General features: G+C 36.8%; 1 protein-coding gene across 1 annotated transcript in view; it reads right to left on the bottom strand.

The window, feature by feature from the left end:
* DNER (delta/notch like EGF repeat containing) overlaps positions 1-18,042 on the bottom strand; it is a 108,790-nt gene that overhangs the window by 46,968 nt on the left and 43,780 nt on the right. The window contains exons 2-3 of the mRNA XM_070945609.1: positions 4,653-4,949; positions 1,456-1,550 (exon numbers count right to left, since the gene is read on the bottom strand). Of these exons, the coding sequence (XP_070801710.1) occupies positions 1,456-1,550; positions 4,653-4,949 (392 nt within the window). The remainder of the gene's footprint in view (positions 1-1,455; positions 1,551-4,652; positions 4,950-18,042) is intronic.

The raw sequence follows: 18,042 nt of genomic DNA, 5'->3' as shown, positions 1-18,042 counted from the left end.
AAAAGATATATCTCTCATCAATAAGTAACTTTGAAGACATTAACCCCAAGGGGAAAAGATTATAAATCTTATAAATGTCTGCATACACATCCAATCCATTAACTGCTATCTCAGCAGCTAAAATTTAATAGTCCCGCATTTCTAGAGCAGTAACCTTGGAGGGCAACTCCAGTCAATCAGTCACAGTAGATTAAAATTGCAGCTCTAATTAATCACATTATTTTGGCTCAAGTACAACTATTAAATATTTAGCATTTTTATATTTCTAAAAAAGCAATTATGGCTTGGCTTTGTTTCTCTATGTTGTAAATATTAATTTTGCCAAGGTCAAAGCCATATTTCTACTAATGACACTGGGTTTGGGTTTCATGTCACTTCCCAAATAATTATTGGGAAGAATTGGCTTTTTTAGTAAAATGAAATTTTGTAAATGAAGAATAATTCTTTCTAATGAATATTTTCCCCTTATTCTTTCACTGCATCTTCAGTTAAATAGCCAAATATTTTTAAACACACTATTCCAAATGTGAGACTACTACACACAAGAGTTGGGAACTCAAAACAAGAATTTAATCTTCTTAAATATATTATGTCCATTTTATGTTAGTTACCAACTTTCATGTGGAATTCAACATTATGTCCCACTTCCACCATGATTTCTAACATAAGTTGCCTCTTCCAAAGTTACCTCTTTGGGATAATAAGCATACAAAAGGGTAAATCTTCCTTCCAGATAAATATTTCTTTTTGATGACAAATAATAAATGTATCCTCTTCTGTAAAGTATCATGGAACTTGACCCCTACTACTTTTGCTTGAAAACTCCAAGATCCCTAACAATAAATATCTGCAAGTGAGGAAAAACTCTATAATTAATCTATTGTAATATTTCTCTTTGGGTTGGATTTAAACTATCATACTTTCCAACTAATTAAGAAGCATTGATATCTAAAAGGCTAGTCCACTCCTACCAAAGCATGTGCTGCCCATTGTCTTTTCCCTTCAAGATTGTGGAAAAGGGCAAAGCAAAAAAATTGTACATGCACTTGAAGTCTAAGACTGCAGAGTCAACATTGAAAGCAGTCATGTGATCTTGGAGAAAAAGCAAAACTGCTTTAATGATCGGGGGGAGATCATATGGACCCTTGCATGCACCAAAGCATCTCTTTCAAAGACCTTGAATTATCCTATCTCCATGCATGAGAAACAGTGACAAAAATAAGCTTTTTGTGTATTCCAATGAAACAATAAAAATTTGAACATTTGGACAACTGGAAAACTGACAAGCCATTTTTAGGAAAAAAAAGAAATTGGTGAATCAATTGTGACATAAGATACTGTAAGGTTTTTACACTATGTTCCTGCCATTCTTTTCCATTTATACACAAATGATGGATTAAACAACCAACATTATTTAAAACTTTTTTGTAATAATGCAAAACAGAAGTTTCTTACTTTATTGAAGTATTTTGTGGAACTTCAAAAGATATTAGGCGACCCCCACCAGAATTATTGGAGCTGGCATTTCCACAGGCTACATCAGGGATTATCTATAAAGAGTGTGCATAAATATGAGACATCCTATATAACTAACAGTTTTTAAATAGAACCCGAAAACTGGTTTTAAAATGTAATAGAACTGAAATGTATTTGATGGATATATGTTGGAAAAATTATTTTCTGAAGCTTTATAGAACAACAGATGCACAAACAAAAAGGCTCAGCTTGAAAAGACATTGATTTGGGTCTGGTTTTCTTTTCTTAAGAAAAACACAAAGGGCTTTTCATATTGTAGCAACCTAGATTCCTAATAGATTGCAACACAATACTTTAAAAAAGCAGGTAATGAAAATTCATTGGCTTTCAGGAACACACAGCAAGATAGCCGATAGCATCTCTCAGCATCTTACTGTTGTGTAGTGTGGAATACAAACAAATCATAGGTAGCAATGCTTTGCCACCTGATGCCAGCAAAATGAAGACCAATTATTAATTTTTTCCTATGAGAAAAGACTTTTCACAATATAAGTTAGAGCCATTACTACTTGCCAAGGAGAAAAAACAATACTATAAGGTATTTGTTTATTTTTGTGGGTAAAATGTTTCATTTTCATGCAGCGCTTCTTTAAAAAGCATTAACAAAGTATGCTATTAATATGTCTTGTATATTGATTGCAAATTCAGCAGCAGCTCAGTGAAATGTATAAGCTACTACCTAAATTGTCCTTGGGAGTATTTCCTGCCTATTTTACAAATGCTCTTAACATTTTTTTATTTTTTTATTTTCTTTTGGATTCCCAGATTTTAGGCTGTTCAGCCCAATTTTCTTATTACAGAAAATTCAAAACATTAACATTGTCCTAGAAGCCTTATTACATACAAATGAATAATACAAAGCAAATTCTTAGAAATGGGAGGAGATATTTTAAATACTAACTTACGCTTTCTTAATATAAAATATAATTTTCTTTTCTCTCCGTGTAGGACATGAGAAATAAAATAGCATCAGTTAATTATTATTTTATTATGATTATTTTTATTATTCCGATTTATATAGTCCCTTCTCCCGAGGGACTCAGGGCGGTGTACAGCCAAAAGTAAAAGCACACAAATATAAAATTTAAAAACGATTTAAAAGCATATTAAATAATTTGGCCCAGATATTCAAATAAAACACCCGTATTAGAATTTAAAAAAATTAAAAAAGTTTTAAAAATTAGGCCAGCCCGGCTTGTTGAAATAAAAATTCGTGAGGGCACGGCGAAAGGTGCGCAAGTCGGGAATCCTCCGTATCCCGGGCGGCAGTTCGTTCCAGAGGGCAGGTGCCCCACAGAGAAGGCTCTCCCCCTGGGGGTCGCCAGTCGACATTGTTTGACCGACGGCACCCAGAGGAACCCCTCTCTGTGGGAGCGTACTGGCCAGTGGGAGGCTATTGGTAGCAGCAGGCGGTCTTGTAAGTACCCAGGTCCTAAGCCATGGAGCGCTCTGAAGATGGTAACCAGCACCTTGAATCGCACCAGAAGACCACCGGAAACCAGTGCAGCTCGCGCAGGAGAGGTGTTACATGGCAGCGCCATGTCGTTCCCACAATCACCCGTGCGGCTGCATTCTGGACCAGTTGGAGCTTCCGGGTGCTCTTCAAGGGGAGCCCCATGTAGAGAGCATTACAGTAATCCAGGCGGGAAGTGACGAGGGCATGAGTGACTGTGCGCAAGAAGTCCTGGTCCAGAAAGGGACGTAATTAATATTTTCAATAGATTTTAAAGAGTGTAAAAATCAATCTTGCAAAATAAATGATCAAATTAAAGCATTTTTCCCTAACATAATGCTTTTAGGTCACATTCACAGAGTTATAGGGTATCTAAATTTTAAATATATATATATAAAATATACATATATATACATATATATATGTGTGTGTGTGTGTGTGTGTGTGTGTGTGTGTGTGTGTGTATATATATCTTTGGTTATTCGGGTTTTTTCCCGCGTAAAATTTGAAGTGTCTTGGCGACGTTTCGACAAAGTCTCATTCGTCATCTTCAGGCTGGTGTTTTCGACTTCGTGCTTCTAGGAGCAATGTGTGATCGCAGCTGTTTCTTCCTTTTAACTGCCAGTGGGGGTGTGAACTGATTGGGTGGGAGCTTGGCTGTGTTCTGATTGGGTGGAGGTGTGTTCTGATTGGTTGGGTAGTTTGGCTGCGCTCTGATTGGATGGGGGGTTTGCTATGCTCTGATTGGCTGGGGGTGTGTTCTGTTTAGGTGGGGGCTTGGTTGTGCTCGTGTTAGTCTGAGTTGCAGGGGGATTTGAGCTGTTGAGCTGCATTCCTGTTGTTTGGCTTCGCGTTCGGGGTCGTGCCACATCTTCATGGTGGGTGTCAGTTTGCTTCATGTATGGATTAGAGGGGTTTAAAGTGGCTAATGATGCAGCTGTGGTCTGGCTTCTGGTTTGTGGTCATGCCTCATCGGTGTATATATATACTGTGTGTGTGTGTGTGTGTGTGTGTGTGTGTGTGTGTATAGTATATATTTCATTCTTTAGTTTTCTTTTGAAAAATCCCTTAAACCCTTAAACTGAACTTTGATGAAGATTCAATATCATATTTTACCATATGATAAAATCAAATAATGAACTGAATATAGTGCTATATAATCCATACAAAAGTAGTAATTATGTAGGCAGCATGCATTTCAAACTTACTTAACTCCTAGCCCATTTTCTTCTGTGATCTTTTGTTGTAAAAATCAAGTATCAAGAGAAAACTTTTAAAAATTGCAGAACTAAAAGAGGAAAATACGAAAAGAATATTCCAAAGAATAAAGAATTTCTCTATACCCTTAAATGTCCATTTGGTAGTATTAAATAATTAATGTATTTAGTAATAAATATGGTCTGTGATCAACAACAATGCTGGTGGCATTCATTAAAATTAATTACTTCTCAGAAAAATATTAAAAATTTACACTGAGTTCTAAGATAATTTTGTAATTTACACTTTGCACCACAAATTTCACAAACAGAATTCTTAGCTATTTTTCTTGATCCTTCCAGCTTTCCACATAAGGTCACATACAGACAATCTTTTCCTAAAGCTGCTACTGGATTTCATTCAGAAATAATTTATGGTACGTATTTTGCTTTAAAAAAAATCTTACTTCTACTTCATCCCATTTCAGATCCACAAGTTTTTGCCCCTCCTTGGGTTCCCATGTCGGTAGTGTCACTGTTGCTTGGGCTCGTGGCAGGATAATGTCCGGTTCCATGGTGGCTGCTCCTGGCCTATTTTCACTTGGCAACTCTGATTCTGTCCACCCAGACACTGGGGAACCATAAAATGAATATTCACAGTTTGTACCTTCATAGCCAGTATTACAAGCACAGAGATATCCATCCCCATTGCTAGTGCAGTTGCCATGGTGACAAGGGTTGCTGGCACATGGATCTGAAACAAACTGAAACACAAACAATAATGGAATTCTTAGTACCACAGAATAAGATATGTCAGTCTTGTCACAAACATTAATCTGCTAAAATATCTAAGTGGCCTCCACCTGCTTTACTTAGAACTTCCTTTTCCAACCAAGCATCTTTCAGGTGTGCTGGACCACAATGGTCAAAATTCCTAGTTGATCTAATAACTTTTAACAACAAAAGCTGTGAAAGAACATAGCTGGAAGGTAACCAGGTGAAGAAGCAGGTTCATTATTTACATTTCAATAAAAAGATTATGCAGGAGACATAGAAGAAAATTAGTAAACAAAACTGATACTGTTGACAAAGTTGAATGGTTTAGAAATGTAATATTGGAACAGTTTCCAGAGGAATAATAATTAGCCTTTTGCAGCTTAACGGCTGTTAAACTAATCTAGCTTCCCAATTGACTTTGCTTGTCAATTATAGAGGGCAGTGCTGTTTCAAGTCCATTGAGCCAGCACTGTCCAAAGACATTTCTGCAGTCATGTAGCCAGCATGATGTCATGAACACTGCAACCTTCCCATCGAAGTGGTACCTATTTATCTACTCACATTTGCATACTTTCAAACTGCTAGGTTGGCAGGAGCTGGAACAAGGACAGGAGCTCACTCTGTCACATGATGCTTAGATCTCAAACCTAGACTGCCGGTTCTCCAGCCCACAAGCCCAGTGTCTTAATCACTGAGCCACCGTGCTGTCCTGGATGAATAGTTGGAGAATAAGAATTCTGCAGATATCTTTAAAAATGAGCAGAAGGGAATATGCTCAATGGTTTCAAATTGTCTAAAATGGCAGTGACACAGATAATTTGGGAGAATCTTGCTGTTCCTTCATTTTAACAAAGCCAAAGAGAACCACAATGAAGGACTTTTGTACTTAGGGGAGTTTAGCTGTTTAAGATATAAAATAAATTATGTTATTCTATTCCTCAGATTTTCAGGGAAGCTAAGATAGGGAGTCTTGTCTAGATTGGCTTGGCACTCTTACCTATTGTATATTGTTTAAGATGTCATCTATCATACCAAGAAGCTAACAAATTGGGAAGACTACTGTGTGGGTGTTTTTTTAAATAAATTGTCAAACCACTTAGATTGCCATTGAATACACTTTTATGAGAATACCTCACAAAGAACATCAGGGTAATTATCTTTGAATCCTGAGACAGCAATATTTGTGTTAGTTCTCTTATAGACTGTTCTTAAAAACACAAAAAATATATTTCTGCTATTCTGTGTTATGATTTTAATGTTTTTAACAATTGAAAAATAATTATAATTGAAAGTTATACATGGAATGCATGAGAAAATAACTGTGTCTTGGTGTGCTGAAAATACACTGCTTATTCATTAGGGCCAACACATTTTACCAAGTTCTTCCCAGGGACATTTTGTCCTACATTACAAGTAGCACAATAATGACTGTTCTCAGTATATAGGACACAATGACATAAGGAAAAATTCTTGAAAAATGTTGAACTACTTATTACATACTTCATTTGATATTTCTGTTGGTTTTACATGTTCTAATGCATTTCCTTCTTTTCTCCCTATATATTCTCACCATTAGGAGCAGTACTGCAGACAAACTCTGTCCATAGCCAGGAGTCCGACCCTGAGGGGGCTCAAGATTGACTCAGCCTTCCATCTGTTCGAGGTCAGTAAAATCCCGACTGTTGGGGAAAATATCTTATATTGTAAATCCGTGATGGCGAACCTATGGCACGCATGCCACAGGTGGCACGCGGAGCCATAACTGTGGGCACATGAGTGTTACCCTAACTCAGCTCCAGCATGCATGCATGCACTGACCAGCTGATTTTCAGGCCTTCTGGTCGCACCGGAAGTCATGAAACGGGCAGTTTCCGGCTTCCCCAGGTTCCTAGAAAGCCTCTGGAGCCTGGGGAGGGCAAAAAAGGGCCTACTGGCCCACTGTGCCCTCGCGTGCCAAAAGTGGGGGGAGCGCGGGGGTACCACGAGCATGTGCTATCATCATTACAATTGTTCAGAGGACCAATGTTTTTTTTTCTCCAACTGCCCAAACATACATTTATCAACCCAATATACAAATATTCTGGAGAACAGGAATAGAATTTCATTACAGTAGCATAGATGCATGGGATCAAACAAACTAGCTTATTGTTTATCCAGTTTTCTAGATACTATCTATCAACTAAAGTTGTTAATAACTTTTAAGCCTTTCATGGCTTGGGGCCAATTGGATAAGAACAGTATTCTCCCAGTTGTTTCTACTTATCCAATTTGGACAGGCACGTTGGGCATTGTGCAGATCCATCAATCAAGGAACGTCAGCTGGTAGAAACTAGGAGATGTTCCTTGCCTGCTGTAGCCTCTGAATGGTAAATAGGTATTCTCTTACTAATTCTTTGCCTATTTTGACTTGCATACCTCTTTTATCTTCCTTGGTGTTGCTTTTGTTAGGCTGGGCTTTTTCTTTCTTTTGTGTACAAACAGATGCAAAGAAGCAATTTCTTAAGAAGAAATCTGCTTCTTAAGCAGTCCTGTTTTCTCCGTACTGTCTGTCACCTTCTTGCCATCTTCTCCCATTACTGGACCTATCATTTCATTGAGTTTCTTCTTGTTCCTTACATATTGAAATAAACAATTTTGTTATCATTATTGGCATCAGTTGCCAATCTTAGCTCATTATGGGCCTTAGCTTTCCCAACTCCTTTCTTGCAGATTCAGGCTATTTGCTGGTATTTTGTTTTAGTTGTGTGTTGTTTTCCATTTTTTTATATTTATCTGTCCCTCAAATTGTTGGAAAGTCCTTTGTGCAACCATGCTGGTCTCATCTGGTATCCTGTTTTTGTTTCTCTGTATATCTGAAGGAGACAAGACAGAGGGGCATGGAGTGTACTGATTCATAGAGTGACCAAAGGACAGACACAATTGAATGGCTGACAATCATAACAATATTGTTTTTGCTTGGGCCTTCATTACCTCGTTATTCAAAGTTTCCCAAGCATCTTGAATTGTTTTTCCTTTTTGAATTTCCATCCATGGAATCCTTCATAATTTCTTTCTAAGTTTTTTGAAGTCAACTCTTTTAAAGTCTAAAACACTAGTCTGACTTGGTTCAGTTATCTGTGGTTCCATTATAGGGAGTTCAAGTATGACATGATCACTCTCCCCCACAGTTCCTGTAGTTAACCTACCTATTCATAATGTTTCCTCCCCAAAAAAACCCCTGCCAAATTCCCTCTTCTTTCAATTGCCTGTTATTGCATCTTTTTTAGCCACATGAAAAGCCCAAAATGCTATCACACTTTTATTTTTGGTGTTGATACTGTTTTAACACCATAAAGTGTTAAAATATTAGTCCTTGAGAACTCATTAATTTGCACACATGTGTGTTAAGAATAGTGAGGCACCATAGAAACCACTTACATGTATGATATAACTCTTGGTTCTTAGTTTCTGTTGGCACCAGGTAGCAACCAGGAGTCAATAGATTCTGTATACAGCAAGGTATAATGGCTAAAAAGGATTGTATTTATTTTATTGAATAAATTCTAAGAATATTAACAGGGAGAAAAAAATCAACCTTTGTCTTTTCAGCATGCAGGAACCCTAGGAATAACAGCAATTAGACCGATTACTGGCACTTGTGCAGCAATGCAAAGCTTGTCAAGTTTGACAATAGAATGACAAAAGCAACTTTGCACTGTTGTGGTTGGTCTTTTGGGGGACAATAATGCATCTCACCCATATGAAAAGGACAGGATGATGCTCCTTTCATCATTTTTACAACAGCTGCAAGATTCTATAGATGCCCATGGCTTTAATATATTTGGATTTAACTATAATCTTCAATAGTATCATTCCTAACATTTTAAATCTGGCAATGTCCTTTGGGTTTAAGCATTATAATAATTAAGAATTTGTTGGAGCAAAAATACCATAAGAGCTGAGATACAGAACTTTCAAACAAAAATTAATATAACATGTATTCTTATTTTTATCTTATTTGTATTTATCCCAGAATAATCTTGAGTTTCAGCTTGGACATTCTACTCCATAGAAATATTGGTACAAGACATTAACTGCAGAATATAGTTACAAGAATTGGAATGGTGGGAATCACATGCCACCCCAATTAGCATGAGATTTGCAGACAGATGCAAGCCAAGGTAACTTTAACAATGCAATTTGACATTTTTTTTCTCCCCACAACACAGTCAGAATGCAGAAGAACTGCCTATAGCAGTTTTCTATAACTACTCCCACCAGGTTCTTACAAAATTGCCTTTCTACTTAAAAGGGCAACCACTTCCATAATCATAATGGAAGAAGGGGTGATAATTTTTCAAACCCTCACTTGCTGGTTTCATTCTATTTTCCAACCTATATAAGCACATACCGCAATGCTCAGGTCAGCTGTTGGGGATATGCAGGAGCTGCAGATGTAAAGTACAATAACATTCCTTCCATTCTATTTTTTTCCCTTGAAACTAAATTTAATACTTCTGAACCTGAACCTGAACCTGGAGACATTTTTTTGGACCCAAGAATAGGAAGAAATGCTCCTTTGAATATGATAATCCACCATCTGACTCAGTGGTGGGTTGACCCTGGTTCAGACCGGTTAGCAAGAACCGGTAGTAAAACCGGCGGGAGGCTCTGCCCACGTCATCAGAAGTGATCTGTGCATGTATAGAAGCATGGGCATGATGCAAACCAGTAGTAAAGGTAAGTAGAACCCACCCCTGATCTGACTCAAGAATATTGAAGCAGGAGAAATATAAGCTCAGCCAATGAATAGACCAAGTCCTTTAAAAGGAGTAATTCTTCATAAAATCCTCCTTGCAAATAGAAAGAAAAGTGGGACACACCATTACTTTTTTGTTTGTTTTTATTAGCTTAAGTTTTTTATTTGAAGAAAAAAATAAAGAGAGACTAAAAAATCATATTATATTAACATGTTTTGTTTTGTTTTTATAAAAATGACATTGTTCAAAAATAAAACAAAACAGTGGCACACTGGTTAGAATGCAGCACTGTAGGCTAACTTCACAGTCTGAAGTTAGATCCTGATGGGGCTCAATACTGACTCAGCTTTCCATCTTTCCGAGGTCAGTAAAATGAGGACCCAGATTGTTGGAGGTAATATGCTTACGTTCTTCTTCCTTTTGAAGGACCACAAGTATATGGTAAGGATAAGCAGAGTCAAGTCAGGACTGTACTGAGCTTGACTTCAGGCAACAGTATCAACACATCCTGGCAATTTTCATGTCAAGGGCATGAAACTAATTATCACTGTCTTCTTTCAGAACAGTCAACATTTTCCAACAACATTTCAATTGCAGATTGTTCACATCTGTTTTTCTACTGTCATTCTAAACAATCTCTTCTGTATCAGCAAACATTTCCTTAAATTGACCCACAGCATGTGACCAACACTGTGCTAATATAGGATGAACTAGATCTGGAGGAAGTTTGGGGAAGGTCCTTTGTTTTTCATTGCCTTTTCAGCCTGTATAGTAGTTTTCTTCTATGTCTCACCTCAAAATGGAAGGAAATGTGTCATCAATTTTCAACAATTATTATCAAAGAAACACTTGGCATCAAAATATCTATGAGCCAGCATACATTCCTTTTTCTCCTCTGCTTTCCATTTTAAAACTGTTTTCCTAAATATATTTTGACGCCATCTCTTAATTCATTTTAATGATCAAATTCTAAGAATAAAGCAATACTATTGAAAGAATCCTTTTCTTTTCTTGGCCTTACCCCTCCTCTGGAGAGCTTTCAGTATATTCTGTTTCAGCAGACAGCTAAGAAGAAAAGGTTTTATTCTTGTCATTTTTTTTCAAACTAGTCTTTAGATTAACAATCTTCTCTTACTCTTTATTTTCCCTAATATTTAAAATTAGAACCTGCATGCAAAACATAAACACTTCTCTGTAAGTTACACTCTGTTTTTATTATCTATAGTTCTTTACACACAGTAAGATTGCTAAATTACTAGTTTTCTCTGCAGGCAACTCTACAGTTGGTTCTTCTATCAGGCTGTACTCTACAATCCTGCTAAGCTAGTTTTTCTGTTTGCCACCCCACATTGCCAATTACTTTTCCCAGAGCTCAAATAATCCTTGTATTTAAAAGAACAGCTTTCCCTCTGAAGCCTTTCTATTTGCTTTCTTCCAAAAATGCTCTCACTATGCTAGATTTTCTTATCATGGTACATTGACTGAGAATCCCCTGGTGAGGAAAGCTAGAGTAGAGCCAGGGTTAGAAAACTACTCCAGATGCCATACATGGTCTCATTCCCAACCAGAACCTTGAAAGAAAACTAATTAAGTAACATGGCATACAAATACATATCAAGTCATTCTCTTTACCAGACCAGGAAAAAAAGCCAGTTTTGTGTAAGTGCTGTCCTAGAAACCAAGATATTGTGAGTTCTAGTCCCACTTTAGGCATGAAAGCTGACTAAGCTCTCTTTTCCAGCCCAATCTACCTCACAGGGTTGTTGTTGTGGCGAAAACAGGAAGAAGAAAAATTATTATGTATGTTCACCACCTTGAATTCTTTTTTAGACAAAAATAAGGCATGATAAAAAACCTAATATAAAAATAAACAAAGTAATAAGTAATCTTTAGTAGGTATTTGAATGCACCAGCAATCTGTCAAAACATCTGCATATTCACAAGCTCAAGGATTGATAAAAATGTCTGATCCCTCCGTCGATGACTTCTAATTTATTGTTTTTTAAGAAAACAAATACATACATTCTTAATACAGTTCATAATCAAGTTCAGTTAAATTCAAAAAAATGCAAGGCAAGACACAAAATGCAATAGACTTTTATTCATTTATTTATTAAATTTCTACACCATCCATCTCATCTAAATAAATCTGAGTGGTACAAAACAAGATTGTGACATGTGCTCTACTTCCAGAGTTCACTTGAAAGGCCAAATGTCATTGTAGTCCATGCTCTAACTATAAGGGAAGGAGCCAAAGCTCAGGACAATTATCATTGAAAGGAACATTTTTGCTTAGTTTAATTTAGCTTTATTGAACCAGCTCTTCCCATAAAACTAAAGCAAGAGATAGAGCAAAGAATAAATTCTCAGAGAAATTGCTAATCTTCATCAATAGGCTTTCCAGTTATACTTATCACTATTACATAAATAACATCATAACCGAACAAACCAAAGTCTTTAAATATTTAGGAATTACTGTACCTTTCAGCCATTTGTTTCTGGACAGAACAATCAAAAGCTGCCATGGATTAGGCTCATAGGATTATTGACAGAACTGTGTGTTTTCCAGGCAGCAGAGGTAACAGCAATATACCTATTGCTATAAACATATATATCCAAAGTGTTTTATGGTTCCCAGATTTGCTTTTATAAAAGCCCAAGATCCCTCTTGAAGCAGTCCAATCAATTTTTAAAAAATAAACAGTATATCCTGAATTCTTTGGGTTATATCCAATTCTATGTTATGACTGGAAATAGGATATACCTTTATAAAGGTTCATAATATGGCAAATTTTTGTGGCAACAGTGAAATATGATGAGGGCTCTTTGACCTCCCTGACTACTTTGGATATTTTCTCTTTCTCTTGGAAATAAGGCACTGAGCATGATGCTAGATAAATAAGATATTCTCCAACAGTTGGGAGTTTGAGAGGGCCAACTTACTTGAAACAATGATTTCCTGAGATGGCCTTCACAGAAACTGGATCACAATCTCTTTGCATTTTGGGGATAGTTTGGGTAAAACACTGTTCATTTTCCCCTAATTATATAATCAAATTTCATATATACTGCACTAGGTACTTCCCCCATTCCTGGTGAAATTTAAAATAGAGCCATCTATATTATAGAAGGAAGATATAACAATGTTCCAATCCAAGAGAGATTATGTCCTTGCTAGTTGAAAGATATTGAATCTGTTTTGCATGTCTTATTGCTCTACCAATTTACACAGCTTGGTGCTCAAACTTAATATCCCCCTTGCTGTTAAACTATCTTGTCTGGTCGGAAATGGAGAAACCTTCCCCCTTTTGGCTGAATAATCTGGAAAACAGCTAAGATTTGTGCAGTTGTTGCTATGGGGAGGCAACTGTTCAAATATTAATCATTTACATTTGCCTATTTGTTATAGACAATGTATAAGATTAGCAAGTTTTCCTGAATATAGACAAACTTTTATGTTTAAAAAAACTTGCTTAATAATTTATTTTTTAAAATAGACTAGTTCATAATCATCTCATAAGTTTTTGTAATAAACGTGCAAAGACCCAAAGGCTGCATCTGAAACCCACTTGACTTTTGGAGACTTTTACTATCAGCATAAAGCAAATTGAAATGAATTTGTTAGCTGATTGGGGGATGCATAGTGAGCTAAATATGTCTCTAGAAGAGCGAAGATGATAATTGCAGCAAAGAATGTAGAATCGGTGAGTAGACTAGTCTAGTGAGTCAACTGGAACTTTGGAACTTCTCCACAGATTGCTCATATGTGTCCACAGGATAGTGGTCTCCCACAGATTTGAGTACAAGGATGAAGGGATCAGTTATTAAGCTCACAACAGCAGCCGAGCCATTTAAAGAACACTAGGTTTGCTAATCTCTTTTTCTAACCTAACCTTCTGAAATTGCTTATGTAACCATCTTAAAGCTATTAGAGATCTTTGGAACAACAAAGATTGAAAAGCCATTTGTTGAGTCTATCTTCATTTCTAACAAAAGAAAAATTAACTACAAGTTTAAGAAATAAGGAAATTGAAAAAATGGCAAAAAGCTAAATAACATTTTGAACTAAGAAAGTTCTAAATTAATTCAGGGTCCAGACAAATTTAGAACACTAAGACTTTTACTACAAGCTTTTGGAACTAACTATATAAAATAAGTGGCTTTTTGTGGGAACAAAAATTATTTTATATACTGTAAATCATAACAGAGATTAGAGAGTTTACCATTTAAATTTCACACTTCAGGGGACTAAAGATTCCAAACAAAAAGAAAATAAATGCAAACCTGATTTTGGTTTCAATTAGTATTGGAATTTCAAAATAGCACAAAATGCTATCACATTTGAAATATTAAAGGAGATTTTCAAAGAAGGGGCAGAAATTAGTAGCCACAATATTAACAATATCAAGAATGACTAAACTACGGTATATTCAAAATATGCTAATGAAGAAATCACAGATGTAAAACAAATCTTGTATGATGCAGAAGCAATATATAATTAGAAACACTGAATAAAAAGATGGGATCACAAGACAGATAAGGCATTTAAAGTGGAAATACATGTGACAGACTAAGAGAATGACCTAGATAAGGATTGTTTACTGGATATACAAAAGAAGCTGCCTGAAGTTTTAAAGATTAAAGAGGAAATACAAATGATAAACCAAGAGAGTAACCTGGATTATGTCTTTTTACTGGAGTTACAGTAAAACTTGTTAAAGACTCAAAGAAGCTTTTAAAATAGGACAAAGAAGAATTGGAGAAAAATAAAATCCAAGAATAACATTTAGATAAATTATAGATTAAAATTTTTCAGAAGTAAAAGGAAAGGAATGTAAAGTTGGCTTATTTGATCAAGACTAAAATAAGACATGTTTTTATAAAGTTCTGGCAACCTTTTGTATGTTGGGGAAGGAGAACAGTCTGTTTCATTCCTCAGCATCCCTGCAGGTCATGTGGTACAGTCATAGAATTCATTGCAATTGCTCTGAAAACAGCATCTGCTTCCCTATAGGCCACATGGGATCCAGTTCTGGGATAGAAGCATACAGTCTACAGATGGCAAGGAATGGAGTGGCCTATTCACCTTCCCCAGCACAAGCTCTGGAATTCCAGAGATCTCCAAATGGTAAGTGTGCAAGCAATGATGGGAGTAAGATGTGGCACCCACACAGAAGCAGGCCCAAGGCTATGGAAACCCAATGGGGAAGCAGGCCCAAGGCCTACAGGAATCCAGTGGGGTGAGATGGGGAGTAAATAAATAGGGAGGTAGGGTTAGAGATTTGTGTTTTGGACTGTGGATTTGCCTTTGCTGGACTTGTTCTGTATTTTTCTGACTTGGGAAACTGGACTCATTGGGTCTTGCCCTGATTCCTGTGTGAGGAATACTATTTTGGATTGGTGAAGCCTCAATAAAGATTTCAAACCCTTGTGGTATATGCGTGTGTGAGCGGACAGGACAAGACAGAATTCTTCACTGGTATATTAGCGGTTAATATCTCATGAATCATTGTGATTATCTGTTGGAAAATATTTAATACTTCATGCACATCTTTCCCAGCACAGATGGCCTGGTGCAGCTTGGTATTTCCAGGAAAGCTGAGAAATTAAAGAACGACACTTTCCAACTCACCAGACCATCTAATCTTTGAACACTAATTTTTGGTATAAATACTTAGTTTAATTACAATCAGATAATTTCATGATTAACAGAAAATGGTCATTACCGAGCAAATTTATATGTTAAAATGTGTCACCAGAACAGTATAGCATACTCCATAAAATTGGTCCCATTTCCAGATGTGTTAGAATCCCCACACTCTTTAAAATAAATAAATTCAATTTAAGGTTTATTTGCATAGTCTGCCAGCTTCTATAATTAATCCCCTTGAGTTTCAATTGGCAGGGTTTGGTGTATTTAGTTTAAAGCTTAACAGTGATTTTTAGATTTTCCTTTAAAAAGTAATATATTACTTTTGTAATTTCATAAATAAATCATGATACAGTGAATTACCACAAAATTTTAGATCCCAGGCTTACTTATTTGTATTTTACTTACTTTAATTTTTTATTCTTTTTAATCTCCTTTACCATTCTTCATTTATATTCTATTCATATGTTTAACTTTTTTAAAAGATAAAATAAAAAAAAAATAAAACAGAATAAAATACACACTGAACATAACTAGCACAGGTGAAACCCTTTTCATTCAAATAAAGCATTTTGAACACTGAGACACAAAGGTTTCAGTGAAACCTTGTAAATATAGCTAGAACTAGATAAATAGAAGAGTTAACTATTTATCTTCCAAGCCTTTTCTTCCATTTTGAGATACAGGGATCAGCTAACACATATGGAGAGTCTATAGGAAAATAAAAAAAGCTTGTAAACAAAAAAAACAGTAAAAACAGTAAAAAAAATTATCATCCATAAATGCCAAGTTATCCTCCATGAAGGAACTCTCCACAAGTCTTTGCTGAAAAGCATCTTATTGTAGCAGGTATGAACTGAGCACTATCCTATAAAATCCTGGATAGCAGATGTGGATTTAGCTGCATTTTGTGTCACATAATCTTTACAGACCAGTGTTTCTCAAGCTTGACAACTTGAACATGTATGGACTTCAGCTATGCTGGCTGAGGAATTCTGGGAGTTGAAGTCCACACACCTTAAATCTGCCAAGGTTTAACCTTCCTCCAAGGAATATAGAGCAATTTATTTATTTTAGATCAGTGACGGCTAACCTTTTCCAGACCGAGTGCCCAAAGTGCGCACGTGCAACCCCCCAAAATGCAATGTGCGCACAGCCCCCGTGCATGTGCCTCCATGACCTCACGCATGCGCAGACACTCCCCTCCATATGCACGGCAGAGACCCGAAGACCAGCTGGCTGGCAGGAGGCGCACATGCATGCGCAGTGGTGCTGAGCTGGGGCAACGGCTCGTGTGCCACAGAGAGGGTGCTGCGTGCCACCTCTGGCACGCATGCCATAGGTTCACCATCACTGTTCTAGACTATGCTTACTTAGTGACCAATTTAGTATCCTCGGCCTTTTATTGAAGATAATTATTTTGATTTTGCCAAAATTAATCTCTAAATATTAGTTCTCATAACAGCAAGCAAGAGAGTATAATGCTCTTCTTAAACCCAATGGGGTTTGAGAGAAAATTATCACCTCATCTACATAAAGGAGCATCCCAAGATATGCATTTGCTTGTTTTGATGGGCAATACTTTAAATTATCTAAATGAGTAAAGCATAAATAATACAATAACAGAGCCAAGATGCAACCTTGCCTAACTTTTCTAAAAATTGGGATTTCTTTGGTGAGCTGCCTTTGCACATATTACAGCACATCCTTTGATGTGAATTTTGGTATAATTCTAACATCAGGAAAAATGGGCAGCAATCAATTGATATTGATAACAATTTATGCCACAAATTCTGTCTTGATATCAATTCAAAATCTAAAACTCTGCATATAATGCTAGATTGTTTAGCGGGGGGGAGGGGTGTTTCTTCTACCAGATGATCTAATGTAAAGATGAATGCAACAGAATGGCCTGACCAAAAGCCAGAATGTTTTTAGAATCTATCCAATCTACCAGCCATTAACAGGGCGATTAACTTCTGACTATACTTAATAGGTCTGTAATTCTGCACAGTTTTCTTTCAGCTTTGCTGTGTATTGCAGGGCTGTCAAACTCCCGGGCCACAGGCTAGATGTGTCACATGCTGGCCATGCCCATGCCCATGCCCGGTTTAGTGAAGGAGGAAAAAGTCCCAATACGTCACGTGACACTGCCATGATGACATGAGTTTGACACCCCTGGTCTATTGTAATTTTTATTTACTGTAAACAGGAATTATTACTTGGCTTTACTAGATCTGATTTAGTAGCAAAACTATTTCAGAGCATGTTACTTGTACACTTTGTTTAGGATGCGACAGATTTCAAAAATAAATGCACACCAGATGCCTTGGAAATTTTTGGGCTATGTGATAAAGCACTTGATTCTAGTTGACCTCTGCTATTAATAGAAATTATGGAGAACTGCAATAGTAAGTACAGTGACATTATAACTCTTAATACTGACTGTGTAAAATCATTCATGATGATCAAAATCACTTTGAAAAACTTCCCGAACTTCCAGTAGGCCCATTTTTTGCCCTCCCTGAGCCTCCATGCGCACCCTGTACTTACCTGCATCCAAAATGGGCCGCATGGGGACTCCTGGGAGGGGCGGGATGGGGTGTGCGGGGCCAGCCAGGAGTGGGATTTGGAGGTTCTCTGAACTGCAAAGGATCTTAGCTAGAGATTCTCCCAAACCCCTGCGAAGCC

This window comes from Pituophis catenifer, unplaced genomic scaffold (assembly GCF_029215685.1).
Source record: "Pituophis catenifer annectens isolate HBS135680 unplaced genomic scaffold, rPitCat1.0.hap2 SCAF_6, whole genome shotgun sequence".
Taxonomy (NCBI): domain Eukaryota; kingdom Metazoa; phylum Chordata; class Lepidosauria; order Squamata; family Colubridae; genus Pituophis; species Pituophis catenifer.
This window is presented reverse-complemented; position numbering and strand designations above follow the sequence as displayed.